General features: G+C 44.8%; 2 protein-coding genes across 2 annotated transcripts in view; one reads left to right on the plus strand and one right to left on the minus strand.

Moving 5' to 3' along the window:
- The window catches only part of LOC309566744 (vomeronasal type-2 receptor 26-like), a gene marked incomplete at its 3' end in the record, with an annotated part of 381,835 nt that overhangs the window by 139,715 nt on the left and 221,405 nt on the right, over positions 1–20,715 (plus strand). The window lies entirely within an intron of this gene.
- The window catches only part of LOC309561190 (vomeronasal type-2 receptor 26-like), a gene marked incomplete at both ends in the record, with an annotated part of 64,119 nt that overhangs the window by 29,519 nt on the left and 13,885 nt on the right, over positions 1–20,715 (minus strand). Inside the window, one exon of the mRNA XM_082264951.1 lies at positions 10,062–10,482. Coding sequence (XP_082121077.1) covers positions 10,062–10,482 — 421 coding nt within the window. The remainder of the gene's footprint in view (positions 1–10,061; positions 10,483–20,715) is intronic.

Genomic DNA, 20,715 nt, shown 5'->3' on the forward strand with positions numbered 1-20,715 from the left:
AAACTTCACAGGTACACTTTTTAGACCCCCCAGACACTAAATCCAAAAAAAGTCATGCCTGCCTCCAAAAATGCCCGATAAATGCAAGAAAAAGCGCCGTAGAGAAGCCGTATACCTGTTCTAATAAAAATTATAAGAAAATGCTAATTTTGGGGGGGTTCTGGACATGCTACAGAGCTGAAACTTCACATGTACACTTTTTAGACCCCCCAGATACTAAATCCAAAGTCAAAATAAAAACATCTCTTTTTTTTTTTTTTTATAATTTTTCAATCATTGGCTTTTTTATCAAAAATGACAATTTTTAAGAACTTTTTTTTGTGTGATTTTGTGTCTGGGGGGTCTAAAAGGTGTACCTGTGAAGTTTCAGCTCTGTAGCATGTCCAGAACCAGAAAAAAAGATCATATAGGTGTTAAAGTTAAAGGAGGGTCCCGACCCACATCCCTGTTCTACTGAAAAATTATCTTTTTTTTTTTTCATGGTTCTGGACATGCTACAGAGCTGAAACTTCACATGCACACCTTTTAGACCCCCCAGATACTAAATCCAAAGTAAAAATCAAAAAATCTCTTTTTTTTTTTTTAATTTTTCAATAATTGGCTTTTTTATCAAAAATGACAATTTTTAAGAACTTTTTTTTGTGTGATTAATAGTTAATGGGGCATGACCCAGAACCCTAGGCACTTTTTAGGGGCATTTATTGGGTTTTAGGGCTTAAAAATTGTGTTTTTTGATTACAGGAGTTCGGGTCCCATTGATTTCAATGGGGTTCTGAAATCCGAACCGAACTTTCGTGAAGTTCGGGTGTTCTGGTCGAACCGAACTTTTCAAAAGTTCGATCATCCCTAATTGCAACTAGGAAGGATGCAGAACAGGGCTCAGTGCTGGAGCTTGTTTTTCAGCCACATCTGCATACAGCTGGTGGTTATGATGCAAGATCTGTCAGCTCCACCCCTCCTCCTCCATGCCCTCCTCTGCTGATTTGTCCTATGAACCATTAGTGCCCCTAAGCATTCAAGGGGCTATTCAAGTCAGGCTAAAAAATGCCATGCAATGCTTCAGCTGGTCTGTCTAGGAGACAGGAGCCACACCAGAGCAGAGATTTTTTCAGCTCTGCAGGGGCAGGCCCAGAGGCAGTGGACACCACAGAAATTTGAGCCAGTTATGGTGGTGTGTTATAATGGCACTAACCTTCTATACACCCTTCGACAGGGGAGGGTTGACACATGTATTATGCATGGCACATGTCCTTAATTTGGTGGTGCAGAATTTCTTAAACAGATACCCAGGTTTTCAAGCTCTTCTAAGGCTGGCCAGAAGAGTCTGTAACCATTTCAGGCAGTCATACACAGCCAGTGTTTGGTTTGCTGAAATTCCTCCAGAACTCTACCTTCCCATAAACGGCCTGATTTGTAACATGCCCACCAGGTGGAACTCAACGTTGGCAATGCTGCAGTGGCTGCACATGCAGCAGAGGGCCATTATTGAGTAGGCTTAGGGGTGCTTGGCTTTTTTTCCACATGATAATGGTTGTTGATCAAGAATACATGCACTGTACTGTTACCATTTGAGGAGGTGACAACGAGGGTGAGCCATGACAATGCATGCATCAGTGACACAATCCCTCTTGTGTTCCTGAGAATACTCTGCATGACAATATAGACAGGGCACTTGAGGCAGAACAGCAGGAGGAAGAGAAGGACTTCCTTTCCTCCCAAGGACCACTTTATGCAGACACCATTCTTGCCACGCCACAGAAAACACAAGAGGAGAGTGAGAAGGAGGAGAAGAAGGATTCTGGCAGCTTTGGAGGTATGGACGCAGAGGAAAACATATGTTAAACCTTAAGAGATGATTTTCAGTCCCCAGAGGGAGCAAGGGATGAAATATCTTGTGACAGATAAAATAGCGTGTCTGTCCACAGACTACGTTGGCCGTCTTACATTTATCAAAATGAATCAGTCCTGGAATAGCAGCTGCTATCAAGCCCCTGATGCCGATGTTGCTGATTAAGTGTTTTTGGGATCTGGAATCTCTGCAAGACTGTCTAGGCTGCCTAGCTTTGTTGGTGTTGATTTTATCTTGATGTTATTTTTTGATATAGGTTTCATGAGCACAATTAACACCCACGGACAAATTTTTCCGCACCTGATTGACAGGTGCATATAATTTCCATTTATTTTACAGCAAGGGCAATTCTTGCTTTCATACCTCTATAGGGTTATGTTGTGAAGCCCAATTTTTTTTGCACCTGTTTGACAAGTGCATGTACTTTCAATTTGTTACAGAAAGGCCGATTGTTTTTAATTAAGAGTACCTCTGGCCATTTCCTGTTCTCTCTGGTGGTGTGTTCTAGGAGCATTCCATGGGTAATTTTTTTCTTCCTTTCACTGATCAGGCAGAATGAGTTTGCCACTAAACACAAAACAGTTCCTGAATGGCCTTACTGGTAGTGTTGAGCGAACACGGACTGTATTATTCGGGTTCGTACCGAATAATTGGATTTTTGTTACCCGAACGCGGACCTGAAAACTTTACTGTATGTTCGGGCTTAAAATCCGTGTTCGGTCATTTTATTTCCTGTTTTGTATGTAATGGCGTGCTTTTAATGGCGGGCTTTCAACAGCCAATCAACAAGCGTTTAACTGGTGTGCCTTAAGCCATCCCAGCCATGCCTACTAATGTATTAGTAGCTGTGATTGGCCATCTGAAGCATGTGACCATGTTTTTATAAGTTTGAGACCCAGCGCGCTGCATCATTCTGCTGTAGTATTAGGGAGAGAGCACACATCATATGTGCTGGCTGCTGATTAGGGCCAGACAGTGATTCTGTGAAAAATTGTGTCCGAAAAGCAAGCACGGACAGGTTGGAGTGCAGGCAGGGAAAGTCATTAGAGCATTTTAGGGCCAGGCTGGAGATTAGGCAGGGTCAGTCTACATCAATTTTGCTATGTGGGGGGTGGTGCAGTGAACAATCTTTTTGAGCATTTTAGGGACGGGCTGGAGATTAGGCAGTGACAGTCTACATCGATTTTGCTGTGTGGGGGGTGGTGCAGTGAACGATCTTTTTGAGCATTTTAGGGACAGGCTGGAGATTAGGCAGGGACAGTCTACATCGATTTTGCTGTGTGGGGGGTGGTGCAGTGAATGATCTTTTTGCCCTCACTTGAGCCCACTGAGGAGGAGGAGGAGGAGGAGGAGGAGGAGGAGGGAGAAAGAAAATCTATTTTTATCAGTCAGTTGTGTGCAGCGTTCATCAGCTATATTTTACTACAAGTTAAAGGGGGGTTTTTTTTTCCCCCTTCATAGCCTGTTTGCCGCAGTGCTGACTCTGAGCTGACTGTGACATAAGACACTGCTGTGTTCACATGTGCTATTGAGTGATTTTCAATTTTATACACTTTTTTCTATTCCACTATTCAATATACACCCTTTTGGGTTAAAAAAAATTAAATTGTGGCATAGTCTGTACTAATCTATTTAAAAATTACAAACTTAAAGGAGAATTTTCTTTTTTTTTCCTTTCATAGACTGCTGCAGAGCTGACCTTGACATAAAACATAAGACACTGCTGTGTTCACATGTGCTATTGAAAAATCACCAATTTTATATCATATATTTTCTATTCTGCTATTCAATCTACACCCTTTGGGGTAAAAAGAATTAAATTGCGGCATAGTCTGTATCGGTACGTGTGAGATACACCTTCCAAATTTTTGGGGCACATCTTCCACCGCCGAGGATTGCAGGGTGCTTCAGTTTGCCTCCTGCCTGTTCTGAACTCCTCCTACACCTCATCCTGCCTTTAGGGTACAAAAAATAGTAATCGGGGCCTAGTCTGGGTCTGTACATGTGAGATAGATACACCTTTTGATATCATATTTTCTATTCCGCTATTCAATCTACACCCTTTTGGGGTAAAAATAATTAAATTGCGGCATAGTCTGTATCGGTACGTGTGAGATACACGTTTCCAATTTTTGGGGCGCATCTTCCACCGCCGAGGATTGCAGGGTGCTTCAGTTTGCCTCCTGTTCCGAACTCCTACTCCTCATCCTCATCCTGCCTTTAGGGTACAAAAAATTGTAATCGGGGCCTAGTCTGTGTTTGTACGTGTGAGATACACCGTTTTATAATTTTTTTTCTATTCCGCTATTCAATATACACCCTTTTGGAGTGTAAAAAATTAAATTGCGGCATAGTCTGTATCGGTACGTGTGAGATACATCTTTTTAAATTTGTTTGGCACATCTCCTTCCACCGCCGAGGATTGCAGGGCGCTTCAGTTTGCCTCCTGTTCCGAACTCCTCCTACTCCTCTTCCTCATCCTCATCCTCCCTTTAGGGTACAAAAAATTGTAATCGGGGCCTAGTCTGTGTTTGTACGTGTGAGATGCACCGTTTTGTATCCTTTTTTCTATTCCGCTATTCAATATACACCCTTTTGGTTTGAAAAAAATTAAATTGCGGCATACTTTGCATATTTGACTGTGAGATACACCCGTTGTATTTGTATACTGTTTTTCTATTCCGCTATTTAATAAACACCCTTTTGGGGTAAAAAAAATTAAATTGCGGCATAGTTTGCATATTTGACTGTGAGATACACCCGATCGATACTGTTGTTGTTTTGTTCCGCTATTCAATTAACACCTTTCTAGGGCAAGATCATAAATTACAGAAATTTTAGGAGACCGTCAAATAGGGGCCGTGGCCTGGGTCGTGATGCTGCTGGTAGAGCTCCTGTTGCAAGGAGAGGACGTGGTCGATCTGTGCCAGCTACACGCACAAGTGAAACACCTTCCTCAAGTGTGAGTAGGCGACAGAACCTGCAGCAGTATTTGGTAGGGCATCATGCGCCTCTAGAAGTGAGGAGGCCAGAACAAGTAGAGGCGATAGTAGATTGGCTTGCTGCTGACAGTGCCTCCAGTTCCTTCACATTGTCTCCCACCCAGTCTACTGCAGAAAGGTCAGAGTTGGCACCTGCAGCCAATGTCCAACCGTCTTTCAGCTCACCCCCTTGCAAATCAGGCAAGCAGTCTGAGCCCCAAGTCATGCAGCAGTCTCTTCTTCTTTTTGATGACTCTGTCAGCAGGGTTTCCCAGGGCCATCCACCTAGCCCTGCCCCAGAAGTGGAAGAGATTGAGTGCAGCGATGCCCAACCACTTATTTCTCAAGATGAGTACATGGAAGGACCATCGCAGCACGTCTCCGATGATGACGAAACGCAGGTGCCAACTGCTGCGGCACTCAGAATTGTGGAGACCGACAAGGAGGGCAGGGGTGAAGACTGGGTGGAAGATGATGTGGAGGACGATGAGGTCCTCGACCCCACATGGAATGAAGGTGACCTGAGTAGTTTGGAGGAAGAGGCGGTGGTCGCACAGATCCACCAGCACAGCAGAAGAGGGAGCAGGGTGCAGAAGCGGAGCGGCCGTGCCCTAGACACTACGCCTGCTACTGCCCAACGCAGCAAGGGACCAAGCGCACCAAAGCCAGCTCAAAGGAGTTCTCTAGCATGGAAGTTCTTCAGAAAATGTGCTGATGACAGGACACGAGTGGTTTGCACCCTGTGCAATCAGAGCCTGAAGCGAGGCATAAACCTTCTCAACCTGAGCACAACCTGCATGATCAGGCATCTAAGTGCAAAGCACGAGCTGCAGTGGAGTAGACACCTTCAAAACCAAGAAAGGTCTCTGGCTCCTCCTGCTTCCTCTTCTGCTACAGTCTCGGCCTCTTCATCCACCTCTGTAGTGACCATCTCCACAATGTCCCGTGAAAGCATTCAGCTTTCCATCTCCCAAACACTTCAGAGGAAGAGGAAGTACCCCCCTACCCGCCCGCGATCCCTGGCCCTGAATGCCAGCATTTCAAAATTCTTGGCCTTTGAAATGCTGTCATTCCGTCTGGTGGAGACGCACAGTTTTAAAAGCCTTATGTTGGTGGCTGTCCCACAGTACGTCGTGCCCAGCCGCCACTACTTTTCCAGGCAAGCCATCCCTTCCCTGCACAACCAAGTGGGAGAAAAAATCAGGTGTGCACTGCGCAACGCCATCTCTGCCAAGGTCCACCTACCTACCGATACGTGGACCAGTAAGCACGGTCAGGGGCGTTATATCTCCCTAACGGCACACTGGGTAAATGCAGTGGCGGATGGGCCTGAGGCGGATAGCAATTTGGCGCATGTCCTTCCACCACCGAGGATTGCAGGGCGCTTCAGTTTGCCTCCTGTTCCTAACTCCTCCTACTCCGCTTCCTCATCCTCTACCACCTCCTCATCCGGTCAGCGTAACACCTTCACCACCAACTTCAGCACAGCCAGGGGTAAACGACAGCAAGCAGTTTTAAAACTTGCCTGTTTGGGGGACAAACCACACACCGCGTAGGAGTTGTGGAGGAGCATGGAACAGCAGGCAAATGAGTGGTTGCTGCCAGTGAGCCTCAAGCCCGGCCTGGTGGTGTGCGATAACGGGTGAAATCTCATAGCAGCTCTGGGCCTAGCTGGTTTGACGCACATCCCTTGCCTGGTGCCTGTGCTGAATTTGGTGGTGCAGAGGTTCCTTAAAAATTACCCCGATATGTCAGAGCTGCTGCAGAAGGTGCGGGCCGTCTGTGCGCACTTTCAGCGCTCTCACCATGCTGCTGCTCGCCTGTCAGTGCTGCAGCGTAACTTCGGCCTTCCCGCTCACTGCCTCATATGTGACGTGCCCACAAGGTGGAACTCTACCTTGCACATGCTGCAAAGACTGTGCGAGCAGCAGCAGGCCATAGTGGAGTTTCAGCAGCAGCACGCATGCGTGAGTCAATCTGCGGAACAGCACCACTTCACCACCAATAACTGGGCCTCCATGCGAGACCTGTGTGCCTTGTTGCGCTGTTTTGAGTACTCCACCAACATGGCCAGTGTCGATGACGCCATTGTCAGCTTAACTATCCCACTTCTATGCCTCCTTCAAAAAATGATTCGGGCGATGATGGAAGAGGATGTGGCACAGGATGAGGAGGAGGAGGAGGATGAAGAGGTAACATTTCCAAGGCTTTCAGGGCAGTCATTTGCAAGTGGCTCCGAGGGTGGGTTCCTGCACACACAAACGCCAGGTACACAATTGTCCAGCAGGGGCACAGTTCTGGAGGATGAGGAGGAGGAGATGGAGGAGGAGATGGAACCATGTTCACAGCAGGGTGGCACCCAGGCCAGCTCATGGCCATCACTGGTGCGTGGCTGGGGGGGGATACAGAGGACACAGATGATACACCTCCCACAGAGGACAGCCTTTCGTTGCCTCTGGGCAGCCTGGCACACATGAGCGATTACATGCTGCAGTGTCTCCACAACGACCGCCGAGTTGCCCACATTCTAACTTGTGCTGATTACTGGGTGGCCACGCTGCTGGATCCCCATTACAAGGACAACGTACTGTCCTTAATTCACTCACTGGAGAGTGATCGCAAGATGCGCGAGTACAAGTGCACGCTGGTAGATGCGATGCTGCTGGCATTCCCACCTGACAGCGGGGCCACAGTGGAAGCACAAGGCCAAGGCAGAGGAGGAGGAGGAAGAGGTCGCCAACGCACGCAGGGCACCGCCAGCACCTCAGAAGGCAGGGTTAGCATGGCCAAAATGTGGAAAAGCTTTGTCAGCACACCACAACAAACAGCAGCACCAGCAGCTCATATGGAACGTCTTAGCAGGAGGCAGCATTTCACCAACATGGTGGAGCAGTATGTGTGCACACGCCTACATGTAGTGAATGATGGGTCTCCCCCCTTCAACTTCTGGGTCTCCAAATTGGGCACATGGCCTGAGCTTGCCCTTTATGCCTTGGAGGTGCTGGCGTGCCCTGCAGCCAGTGTATTATCTGAACGTGTATTTAGCACGGCTGGGGGCGTTATCACAGACAAGCGCAGCCGCCTGTCCAGAGACAATGTGGACAAGCTCAAGTTCATTAAAATGAACCAGGCATGGATCCCACAGGACTTTTCCGTACCTTGTGCAGAATAGAGATGGATACCGACCTTACCCAGCCATTGTTATATTTTTGATCTTTCTCACTCTTTTGGGGTGTACCCTAATTTAAAATGACTGAAAAAAATCAGTGTTGGCTACCTCGTCCTCCTCTACCGCCGCTTCCACCTGCACCGCCACATCCACCACCACCTCAACCTCCCTCCTACTCCATATGGGCCTCGTCCTTCACAGATGAAGAAAATTGTTTTATTTTTCAGTTTTTTTTGTTGTTTTAAGTTATTTCCCTATCCACATTTGTTTGCAGAGCACTTGCCATGCTTTTAACTATGTTTTGCTGCCATTTGCAGCACTCTAGCCCTTTCCATTGGTGTTTTAGAGCCATTTTAGTGCCTGAAAGTTCGGGTCCCCATTGACTTCAATGGGGTTCAGTGTCCGGGTAAAGTTCAGAAAAAGTCCGGGACACGGAAGCGGACTTTTTTTTTCAAGTTTGGCCGAACCCGCCGAACACGGACATCCAGGTGTCCGCTCAACTCTACTTACTGGTAAGCCAGCAATGGTGAAACTGAAGTGGGGTATAGAATACTGTACAAGGGATACCTGGGCCTGTGGATGGCTACATGCAGCTCGCCAATACAGAAAAGTATATTGATGGGGCATTGCCTTGACATCTTGGAAATATTTTAAAAGGTGTAATAATGTATTATATATACAAGGAGTAGAAGAGGAGGAAAACGATGGCAAGATGAGAGAATAAAGCAATTTCCAAATTTGTTTTGTAAATTTATTTTGAAACTTTTCTTTTGAGGTTATTTTTGGACATTGGTTTCTTAACAAAACATACAAAAACAAACAGATTTTTTTTTTCCAAGAGTACCTCTGAAGGGATAAGGTGTAAAGACTCCATCAACACCTAAAGCACAGTTATTCCACGCCTGTCAGTTCTATCCAAAGCCTGCAAAAGATACACCAGACTATCTAAAAAAAAATTATTATCTTGACCTAAGTGTACTAAAATTTGACTTTTGCACATAAGGCTTGCTAACTGTGGTGCAAAACTTTGTTATTTCAATCCAAAGTCTGCCAAAGAGACACCAGAATGTATACAAAAAATCTCTAATATTGCTCTGAATGCACTAAAATGCACTAAATTGTGGCCTTATCATACAGACTGGCTCTCCAAGCCATTGTTTACAAAATAAAGAAAGCTTGCAGGGAAATCAATTTCAATGTAATTTTTGCTGCAGCAGGTTCTATACATGGTACAGATAAGCCACTTTACAGGCAGACTAAGGGGACCCCCCAGGCACCATATTTAAAGGAACTTTTTAAAAAAATGTATTTAAACTTGTCCCTCAAGGCAGTACCCGAGCCCTCATACCCTTTTTTTTGGCCAATGCCTTGCATATAAGCTGGCACTTTTGAGTTGTCAAGTTTGTGTCCCGTAGACTTTAATAGGGTTTGTGGTTTGGGTCCAAACTTTTGCGATGTTCAAGGGGTCCGAAGGGAAGGGGGGTGTAAATATACTGTGGGCAGTCGGCAAGCGGTTAAACATGGGTTCAAAAATAAAAAATAGCTCCAACAGTGAAAGGGTTAAAGACCTCTAAACTAAACAAACCTAAACTGGGTGTCATTTTTGAGTCAAAAGCCGTGTCTGAGCACATTGTGTTCCATTATTAAATTGACACAGTTTACAAAGATACGAGGACAATTTTTTTGAACGCTCTCACCTTATACTTTAGTGTGTGTGGATTTATTTCAGATTTTTTTTTATTTATTTTAAAAGAGAAATCCATGTCATGTACTGCTTGAGCCAAAATGTAGACTGCGATAAACACTCTATAGGATGTTTTCTCATCAGGAAAATATAAACCAAATGAAATTGTCTTCAAACTGCAGTCCCTCAGAGGTATTCGAGTTGTGAGTGGAAAAAGGGAATTTTTCATTTGGTTTTTTGAAAAGCATCTATATTGAGTTATGAGAATATCCTCCATCAGGGGGTCATTTAAGTGGTTGGATGGATTAAAACTATTAAAATATTCCTGCAATCCTGTTATGTAGAAATGGGGGTATGAGAACACCAAGCTGCAGTTACTGAGAATAAAAAACATTTCACTCATTGCCCAAGAATCTGGTAGAATAAATGTTTTCTCCGTGTGATAAGGGACATTATTATACAAAAACTTGTAATAGGTCAGACTAAATGAGCCACAAATAATAAGAACTTCCGTAGTTGAGGTTTGCAGCTCTGGAGGAATGTTATCACAATTCTTTTTAGACACCAGAATCTTGAATTCAATACAAATTCCATGATTAGATAAATGTTTGCTGAGTTGTCGGATCTCCCTCTCTCCGTATTCATCATCAGATGTAAGGATCCCGACCCAGTTCCACTTCATCCTTTCCAGTAACTTTGCTATGGCCACATATTGCATCTCATCATCCGGAACTGTCCGGAAAAAGTTTGGATACATCTTTCTATCACTCAGTAAAGTGTCTCTGGCTCCATAACTAATCTAGGAAGAAAGAAAACCATCTGTATAAATAATGTGTAACTCTTAACTACTTCTGGACCCGAAGGATTTGCCCCCTTAATGACCAGGCCAAATTTTGCGATAAGGCACTGTGTTAATTTAACGGACAATGTGACGCTGTACCTAAATAAAATTGAAGTCCTTTTTTCCCCACAAATAGAGCTTTCTTTTGGTGGTATTTGATCACCTGTGCGATTTTTATTTTTTGTGCTATAACCAAAAAAAGAGCGACAATTCTGAAAAAAAAAAAAAAAACAATATTTTTCACGTTCTGCTATATAACATTACCCAAAAAAATTAAAAATCAATTTTTTTTAACATTTTAGGCCAATTTGTTTTCTGGTACATATTTTTTTGTGAAAAAATTGCAATAAGCGTAATTTGATTGGTTTGCGCAAAAGTTATTGCGTCTACTAACTACGGGAAAGATTTATGTCATTTTTGTTGTTTTTTATTTTTTTACTAGTAATGGTGGTGTTCTGCGATTTTTTTGTAGGACTGCGACATCGGACTGCGACATCGGACCCCTAACTGACATTTTTGACATTTTTGGGGGGGACCAGTGACATTACTACAGTTATCAGTGCCAAAAAATATGCACTGTCACTGTAATAATGACACTGTCAGGGAAGGGGTTAACAGTGTGGGTGATCAAGGGGTTAAATGTGCACCTAGGGGCGTGTTTCTGACTGTGAGGGGGCGTGGCTTGTGAAATGACCATAGAGACCTGTGATCCTATATAGAAGGATCACAGGCGCTCTGTGATCATTCCAGAGAGAAGAACGGTCGGCTGTGTTTACAACAGCTGCCTGTCCTTCTCTCTCAGCGGGGAGCAATCGCGGGTGTAAGGCAGTAATCAGAGCCACCTGCCCGCTGCATCGGCTTCCCTGCTGCCGAGCGACCAACGTATAGCTATGGCGGTTTGCACAGGAGCGGCTGCCTGCTGCAGCATAACTGCGGTGGGCAGTCGTAAAGTGGTTAATATCTAAATGAACAGAAGAAAACCTTAGAAAATGTTTTAGTCTGCATACACACAGGGCACTAGAAAAAATGAGCTGCAAAGCCACTACCAACGCCAGGAAAAAGTGGCTATAAAAACGCGCTTTTAGTAGCTTTTTGCATTGGCGTCAATGTGTGTTTAGCCACATTAGCTTTTAGCAGCGTTTCTCTGCCTCTATTTAAAATCAACCAAACAAAATAGCCCCTGCCCCACCTATAAATGGCCTTCAAAGCAAAGAGCATATGGAAGGGCAAGCATGTGGGACAAAAACATAAAAAAAATCCAGCTCAATTCACCAACCAGTTTGCTTACCAACCAAATTAACCTGTCAAACAGTATGCGTTAAAAACAGAGGTTTACTGATAGACAGGTTAATTTGGTTGGTAAGTAGGGATGATCAAACTTTTCAAAAGTTCGGTTCGGCCAGAACATCCGAACTTCCCGAAAGTTCGGCCCGGATTTCAGAACCCCATTAAAATCAATGGGACCCGAACTTCGGTAATCAAAAAACACAATTTTGAAGCCCTAAAACTCAATAAATGCCCCTAAAAAGTGCCTAGGGTTCTGGGTCATACCCCAGGGACTATTAATCACACAAAAAAAGTTCTTAAAAATTGTCATTTTTGATAGAGAGCCAATTATTGGAAAAATTAAAAAAAAAAAATAAATAAATAAAAAAAAAAAAAATCTTTGGATTTAGTATCTGGGGTGTCTAAAAGGTATACCTGTGAAGTTTCAGCTCTGTAGCATGTCCAGAACCATAAAAAAAGATTGTTTGTATTTTGTCACTTATAGAACAGGTTAGTGGCTTCTCGCTTTTCACACCTTGCCGGTTTAATAGCAAGCGTTTTTTTGGGCATTTTTTTGGGTTCTTTGGAGGCAGGAAAAACATCTGAACTTGTGTATAGTGGTATATATACACACACACACTTATATGTATTTTACACTTAGACATATATAGGTGTTATAGGAGCGTAACCATATTAGTGTAAATTATTTCATTAGCGCAAGCATATATTTCTGCTACTATCACACCTATATATGTCTAGGTGTGTATATACATATAAGTATGTGTGTATATATACCCATATACACAAGTTCAGATGTTTTGCCTGCCTCCAAAAACCCCCCAAAAATGCCTGCAACAACACACCTGGGCGTTTTTTTTTTGCGCTAGCGTTTTTTTGGGCATTTTTTTTTGGGTTCTTTGGAGGCAGGCAAAACATCTGAACTTGTGTATACGGGTATATATACACACATACTTATATGTATATATACACCTAGACATATATAGGTGTGATAGAAGCGTAACTATATTGGTGTTAATTATTTCATTAGCGCAAGTAGTTTTTTCTGCTCCTTTCACACCTATATATGTGCAGGTGTATATATATATATACATACATGGGTGTGTATATATACCCCCTATACACATGTTCAGATGTCATGCCTGACTCCAAACATGTGCTCAAAAAAATAACTATATAAACGCCTGCAGCCAAAAAGCAAGCTGACAGGGGCGAAGCCATATTACTGCAGCAAAAGTGACTTGAGAGAAACTAGCTTTAGCTATAGCGGTCACCCTGATATGGAAGGGTTTGGTCACCCTGCCATAGCAGTCACTGTCAGTTCACCCTACACTACATTACGGTCACCCTGACACTTCACACTTTCCCTACAGAAACTAAATTTTTGCATCTAACTAAAGTGTAAAAGAGCACTCTACTACACTAGATATCCCTTTCCTCACACTAATAAATGCTAAATGACACTTTTAAAGTAAAATTAACAGAACTGCTTCCACTCTCTTCCATGTCCTGTATAAAAATGCTAGGAATTTGGCGGGGGCTATCTTATATACTGGGGGGCGTATTCACTAATGATTGGCCTAGGGACCCCCTAGTCACTCCAATCACATTCCTAGCATTCTCCTGCCCCCTCAATTGGCTTTTGCTAATGGTTCTGGTCCAATCACGGGCTTTTAAAGCCCATTTCCTGTCCCATTGCATTTTGGTCGGTTCTGGTTGCCGAATTCCGAACTTTTTGGGCAAAAGGTTCTAAATTCGGCCGAACCTCGAACACCCAATGTTCGGGTCGAACCGATAGTCGACCCGAACCGTTCGATCATCCCTATTGGTAAGCAAACTGGTTGGTGAATTGACCTGGGATATTTCACTTTTTTTATCTCAATGGTTCCCTATGAGAGCTGTCTTAACTGATCTGACTTTCAGCCAGTAGCGTCACTGGGCGGGTGCGGGGAGGGCGGTCCGCACCGGGTGACACCCGCCAGAGGGGTGACACCACCTAAGCCTGAACCTCCTCCCAACCTTCCTGAAATGCCCGCAGCGTGTGCAGGCAGCGTGTGCAGGCAGCGGGTTGTCTACACGCCGCGGCAACACTTTGTTTGTTGGCCGGGATGTCTCTCCAGCTGCCTGCAGTCTTCTCTTGTCACTTGTGTGTACGGACTCGGAGTACACTGAAGCCGCCCCTCCCCTTCTTGCTGTGATGTTTACTTCCTTTCCTGACTGTACACAGAGCAGGAGGGGGGAGGAGGCACACCACGCTGCTTGAATTGCATTCTCCGTCAGGATAAGAGAAGCTGGGACAGATAAATTGCAGGTAACCCTTCCACTGCTGGCACTTTATCACTGGAAGGGATCATCCATGTTCTTTTTAACTTAAAAAAATTGAACTTCAACAGTATTTTACATTTAGGAGAGTGCTGCTGTAATAGGTCATGTACTATGCATCCAGTCTCTTGTACACTACAGAAGCATGCTCCCAGTCTCAAACAACCCCTGTATAATGTCCGCAGTCTCTGTCCGTCTCCTGTATAATGTCCGCAGTCTCTGTCTGTCTCCTGTATAATGTCCGCAGTCTCTGTCCGTCTCCTGTATAATGTCCGCAGTCTCTGTCCGTCTCCTGTATAATGTCCGCAGTCTCTGTCTGTCTCCTGTATAATGTCCGCAGTCTCTGTCTGTCTCCTGTATAATGTCCGCAGTCTCTGTCCGTCTCCTGTATAATGTCCGCAGTCTCTGTCCGTCTCCTGTATAATGTCCGCAGTCTCTGTCTGTCTCCTGTATAATGTCCGCAGTCTCTGTCTGTCTCCTGTATAATGTCCGCAGTCTCTGTCCGTCTCCTGTATAATGTCCGCAGTCTCTGACCGTCTCCTGTATAATGTCCGCAGTCTCTGTCCGTCTCCTGTATAATGTCCGCAGTCTCTGACCGTCTCCTGTATAATGTCCGCAGTCTCTGACCGTCTCCTGTATAATGTCCGCAGTCTCTGTCCGTCTCCTGTATAATGTCCGCAGTCTCTGTCCGTCTCCTGTATAATGTCCGCAGTCTCTGTCCGTCTCCTGTATAATGTCCGCAGTCTCTGACCGTCTCCTGTATAATGTCCGCAGTCTCTGTCCGTCTCCTGTATAATGTCCGCAGTCTCTGACCGTCTCCTGTATAATGTCCGCAGTCTCTGTCCGTCTCCTGTATAATGTCCGCAGTCTCTGACCGTCTCCTGTATAATGTCCGCAGTCTCTGTCCGTCTCCTGTATAATGTCCGCAGTCTCTGACCGTCTCCTGTATAATGTCCGCAGTCTCTGTCCGTCTCCTGTATAATGTCCGCAGTCTCTGTCCGTCTCCTGTATAATGTCCGCAGTCTCTGACCGTCTCCTGTATAATGTCCGCAGTCTCTGTCCGTCTCCTGTATAATGTCCGCAGTCTCTGTCCGTCTCCTGTATAATGTCCGCAGTCTCTGACCGTCTCCTGTATAATGTCCGCAGTCTCTGTCCGTCTCCTGTATAATGTCCGCAGTCTCTGTCCGTCTCCTGTATAATGTCCGCAGTCTCTGACCGTCTCCTGTATAATGTCCGCAGTCTCTGACCGTCTCCTGTATAATGTCCGCAGTCTCTGTCCGTCTCCTGTATAATGTCCGCAGTCTCTGTCCGTCTCCTGTATAATGTCCGCAGTCTCTGACCGTCTCCTGTATAATGTCCGCAGTCTCTGTCCGTCTCCTGTATAATGTCCGCAGTCTCTGACCGTCTCCTGTATAATGTCCGCAGTCTCTGTCCGTCTCCTGTATAATGTCCGCAGTCTCTGACCGTCTCCTGTATAATGTCCGCAGTCTCTGACAGTCTCTTGTATCATGTCTGTAGTCTCTGACCATCTCTTGTATCATGTCTGTAGTCTCTGACCATCTCTTGTATGTGGGAGGAATTTTGCCCTTTCCTTACCCCTACACTGAGTTACACAAAGTTGGGAGGTATGATTAAGCAGTGACAGCAGGCTCTTTTCCTCGCTCAGTCACCAGAGAACAGGTAGCGATCTGCGGGCTGTCAGTTTATCTTCCCCACTTCCCCCCTCTTTTCTCCTGTCAGCAGTGCAGGAGAAGAGAGAGCGGCTCTCATCTGATTGCCGCCCAGCTTACTGCCCGGTCTGTTTCCCTTCACGCTGGCCACCGCGGAGGGCCAATCAGAAGAGACTAGGGGGCATCATGGGACATGTAGTCCCGGAAGATTGGTGGCCCCATTTGTTGTCCACAGGGAGCAGACCACAGCCCCCAGAATGCACTCTGCTAGGGGGAGAGATTGAGGACTGGGAACCTGGGAAAAAGCTGAGGGAGTGAGTGCTCCACCATAAAGAGGACTGTGCTGGGGTTAGTCAGAGAGAGCCATACTGCCCAGCACTACCAGAGAGAGGGCCACACTTCCCAGCACCACCAGAGAGAGAGACTGTGTCACTGCCAGGGTACAGATGGGCTACACTACTGACCAAAGTCAGCCTGGTTAACCCAGAGGAAGCGAACGTATAACCGGAGGGATCACTGCTGCAATTTTGCTGGGTCTGGCAGGATGGCCTGTCAGCCATTATCCGTTACCGCTCCTAGGGACTGAGCCATTAGGAAGTGCCTAACCTGCTATCCTGTAGGCCTTATTGACCGTCGCAACCTGCTTCAAAAAACTTGAACGCTGAGCTGCTGCCCGGCCCAAATATAGGGGGGGGGGGTGACACCATGTTTTACCGCACCAGGTGACACCAACCCTAGTGACGCCACTGCTTTCAGCCCAATGATTTGAATAGAAGTCGCATCCAAGTCGAATCATCATGATCCGACTTGGATGCGACTTGTGCTCTGAGGATCTTGAAGGGTTACCTCATGCCAAAATTGAAAAAAAATAAAATAAAATTGCATGGGGTCCCCTCCAAGATCCATACCAGGCCCTTTGAGTCTAGTATTCTACTATGGATCTTGAAAGGGAACCCCACACCAAAATGAAAAAAAAAATTGCGTGGGCCTCCCCCCTCAAAATCCATCCCAGACCCTTACCTGAGCATGCAGCCCGGCAGGTCAGGGAAGGAGGGGGGCAAGAGAGACCCCTTTCCAGGACCATACCAGGCCACATGCCCTCAACATAGGGGGTGGGTGCTTTGGGGCAGGGGGGCTCTGCACCCCCATCCCAAAGCACTTTCTCCCCATGTTGATAAGGACAAGGGCCTCTTCCCAACAAACCTGGGTGGTGGTTGTAGGGGCCGGAGGGTAAGGGGCTTATCAGAATTTGGGACCCACTTTAACAAGGGAGCCCCCAGATCCCACCCCCCATGTGAATTAGTATAGGGTATATTGTACCCCTACCCATTCACTGCAAAAAAAGGGAGTGTAGTGCAAATAAAAACAAAACACTGTTTTCCAAGTCCTTTATTAAAAATCTCATGTGTTGAAAAAATACCAATAAACATTTCTTTAAAAAAAAAAAAAAATCTCATGTGATGTCAAAAGGGGCAGAGTCTCATGGTGACCTCACAGAACCGGGCCTGGGGCGGAGAAGACAGCAGTGGTAGGGAAGACCGGAGGAAGAACACCGGAGGGGGAAGACCTGAGGCCTTCAACATGAATGCTTCCCGTCACCAGGTGGCCCTGCCCTTCATGATGTTACCGACCCGGCATGCACCAGTCCATGATGTCACAAGAGGGTGAGACCACCCAGTGATGCCACCAGTGTGGTCCTGCCCATTCTCTATATAGGAACTGTCAAACCATGAAACAGACAGACTGCGGGAAGCGTTCACCAAGAGCAGAACTCTTTTTTTTTTCCCCGGCCGGGGGGTGCAGCGGGCGGCATGATTGAGAATGGATTGGGGGACACAATTTTTTTTATTTTTGATTAAAGGACTTGTCAAAAACTGTCTTGTGTGTTTATTTTTTTGTACACTTTTTTGGTGAATGGCTAGGGGAACTATTTACCCGATACCCATAGCTAGACCATTGTTCTTCATTTTTATGGATAGCTTACAGACTGGAATGGTACCAGCTAATGATAACGAACTATATTTAAGAATTTTCTAATGAAAATATTATCATTAATAGCACATGTGGGGCAATGCATGGGATTGAGGCATTTAGGTTTTCATGGTACTATTAGGCCTGCCAGAGACGCCAACCGCTCCTCCTGGTTTCCTGATCAGTAGCCTTGTTATCCATGTCAGGTGGAGGAGCAGATAGGGTCCTGCAGCCGAAATATCAGGACCCTACTGGTGACAGTAAAAAAAAAAAAAATTAAACATTTTTCTTTAAAATTGTTTTTTTTTTAATGATATTTTTTGATTTTTTTAAAGATTTTTTTAACACACTGTGATCAGAGCAATACCATACATTGTATTGCATAACATTGTACTACTCTGGGGAAGTGATCAAGATATATACAGTATCTAATTATTTTTTTTAAGCCCTATTTTGAGTTCAGTTTGGTCAAAGTATAAAGATACTGTGTACATGCTCACTACAATATATATATATATATATATATATATATATATATATCAGGATTTGTGTTAGCTGCTGATGTTGCATGGGGTTATATTGAGGTTGGCGCAGTATACTACCATCTTTATATATATGTATATATATATATATATATATATATATATATATATATATATATATATATATATATATATATATATATATATATATATATATATATACATACATACACAGTATCTCACAAAAGTGAGTACACCCCTCACATTTTTGTAAATATTTTATTCTATCTTTTCATGTGACAACACGGAAGGAATTTACACTTTGCTACAATGTAAAGTAGTGAGTGTACAGCTTGTATAACAGTGTAAATTTGCTGTCCCCTCAAAATAACTCAACACACAGCCATTAATGTCTAAACCGCTGGCAACAAAAGTGAGTACACCCCTAAGTTAAAAATGTACAAATTGGGCCCAACGTGTCAATATTTTGTGTGGCCACCATTTTTTCCCAGTGCTGCCTTAACTCTCTTGGGCATGGAGTTCACCAGAGCTTCACAGGTTGCCACTGGAGTCCTCTTCCACTCCTCCATAACGACATCACGGAGCTGGTGGATGTTAGAGACCTCCACCTTCCGTTTCAGGATGCCCCACAGATACTCAATAGGGTTTAGGTCTGGAGACATGCTTGGCCAGTCCATCACCTTTACCCTCAGCTTCTTTAGCAAGACAGTGGTTATCTTGGAGGTGTGTTTGGGGTCATTATTCATGTTGGAATACTGCCCTGCAGCACAGTCTCCAAATGGGGGGGGGGGAATCATGCTGTGCTTCAGTATGTCACAGTACATGTTGGCATTCATGGTTCCCTCAATGAACTGTAACTCCCTAGTCCCGGCAGCACTCATGCTTGACTGTAGACAAGACACACCTGTCTTTGTACTTGACACCATCGGAACCAAATAGGTTTATCGTGGTCTCATCAGACCACAGGACATGGTTCCAGTAATCCATGTCCTTAGTCTTCTTGTCTTCAGCAAACTGTTTGCAGGCTTTCTTTTGCATCATCTTGAGAAGAGGCTTCCTTCTGGGATGACAGCCATGCAGACCAATTTGATGCAGTGTGCAGCATATGGTCTGAGCACTAACAGGCTGACCCCCCACCCCTTCAACCTCTGCAGCAATGCTGGCAGCACTCCTACGTCTATTTCCCAAAGACAACCTCTGGATATGACGCTGAGCATGTGCACTCAACTTCTTTGGTCGACAAAGGCGAGGCCTGTTCTGAGTGGAACCTGTCCTGTTAAACCTCTGTATGGTCTTGGCCACTGTGCTGCAGCTCAGTTTCAGGGTCTTGGCAATCTTCTTATAGCCTGGGCCATCTTTATGTAGAGCAACAATTATTTTTATCAGATCCTCAGGGAGTTCTTAGCCATGAGGTCCCATGTTGTACTTCCAGTGACCAGTATAAGAGAGTGAGAGCGATAACACCAAATTTAACACACCTGCTCCCCATTCAAACCTGAGACCTTGTAACACTAACGAGTCACATGACACCGGGGGAGGGTAAATGGCTAATTGGGCCCAATGTGGGCATTTTCACTTAGGGGTGTACTCCCTTTTGTTGCCAGTGGTTTAGACATCAATGGCTGTGTGTTGAGTTATTTTGAGGGCAAAGGAAATTTACACTGTTATACAAGCTGTAAAGCTGTACACTCACTACTTTACATTGTAGTAAAGTGCCATTTCTTCAGTGTTGTCACATGAAAAGATAGAATAAAATATTTACAATAATGTGAGGGATGTACTAATTTTTGTGAGATACTGTATATATTTTTTTTTTTTACACATTATGTTTGCCTATAGCAATGCATTACATTGCTATAAACAAGCATTTTACTTTTAAATTTACATTTTAAAGTAATGCACCTGGGTGCCAGAAACTAGAAAGCAAGCTACTCATTAGGGGGGGGGTGACCTCTGGGTGAGTCTAGGATGGAAAAGGACCTGGGGGTACTGGTAGACAACAGGCTTGGCAGTGGCATGCAATGCCAAGCCGCTGCAAGCAAAGCCAACAGAATACTGGGATGTATAAAAAAGGGGATTTACTCCAGAAATAAAGAGATTATTCTCCCTCTCTACAAGACTCTGGTCCGGCCACATCTGGAGTATGCTGTCCAGTTCTGGGCACCGGTCCTCAAGAAGGATGTGCTGGAACTGGAGAAAGTCCAGAGAAGGACAACAAAAATAATTAGGGGAATGGAGGGTATCGGCTATGAGTAAAGAGTACAAGCACTGAACTTATTCTCTCTGGAGAAGAGACGATTGAGGGGGGATATGATATCAATGTACAAATACTGTACTGGCAACCCTAGCATTTGGAAAAACCTATTCAAAGAAAGGGAATACAATAAGACACGTGGCCACTCACTAAAACTAGAGGAAAGGCGGTTTAACCTTTAAATACG

The sequence above is a fragment of the Pelophylax lessonae genome (assembly GCF_965119305.1).
Source record: "Pelophylax lessonae genome assembly, chromosome: 1".
NCBI classification, from domain to species: Eukaryota; Metazoa; Chordata; class Amphibia; order Anura; family Ranidae; genus Pelophylax; species Pelophylax lessonae.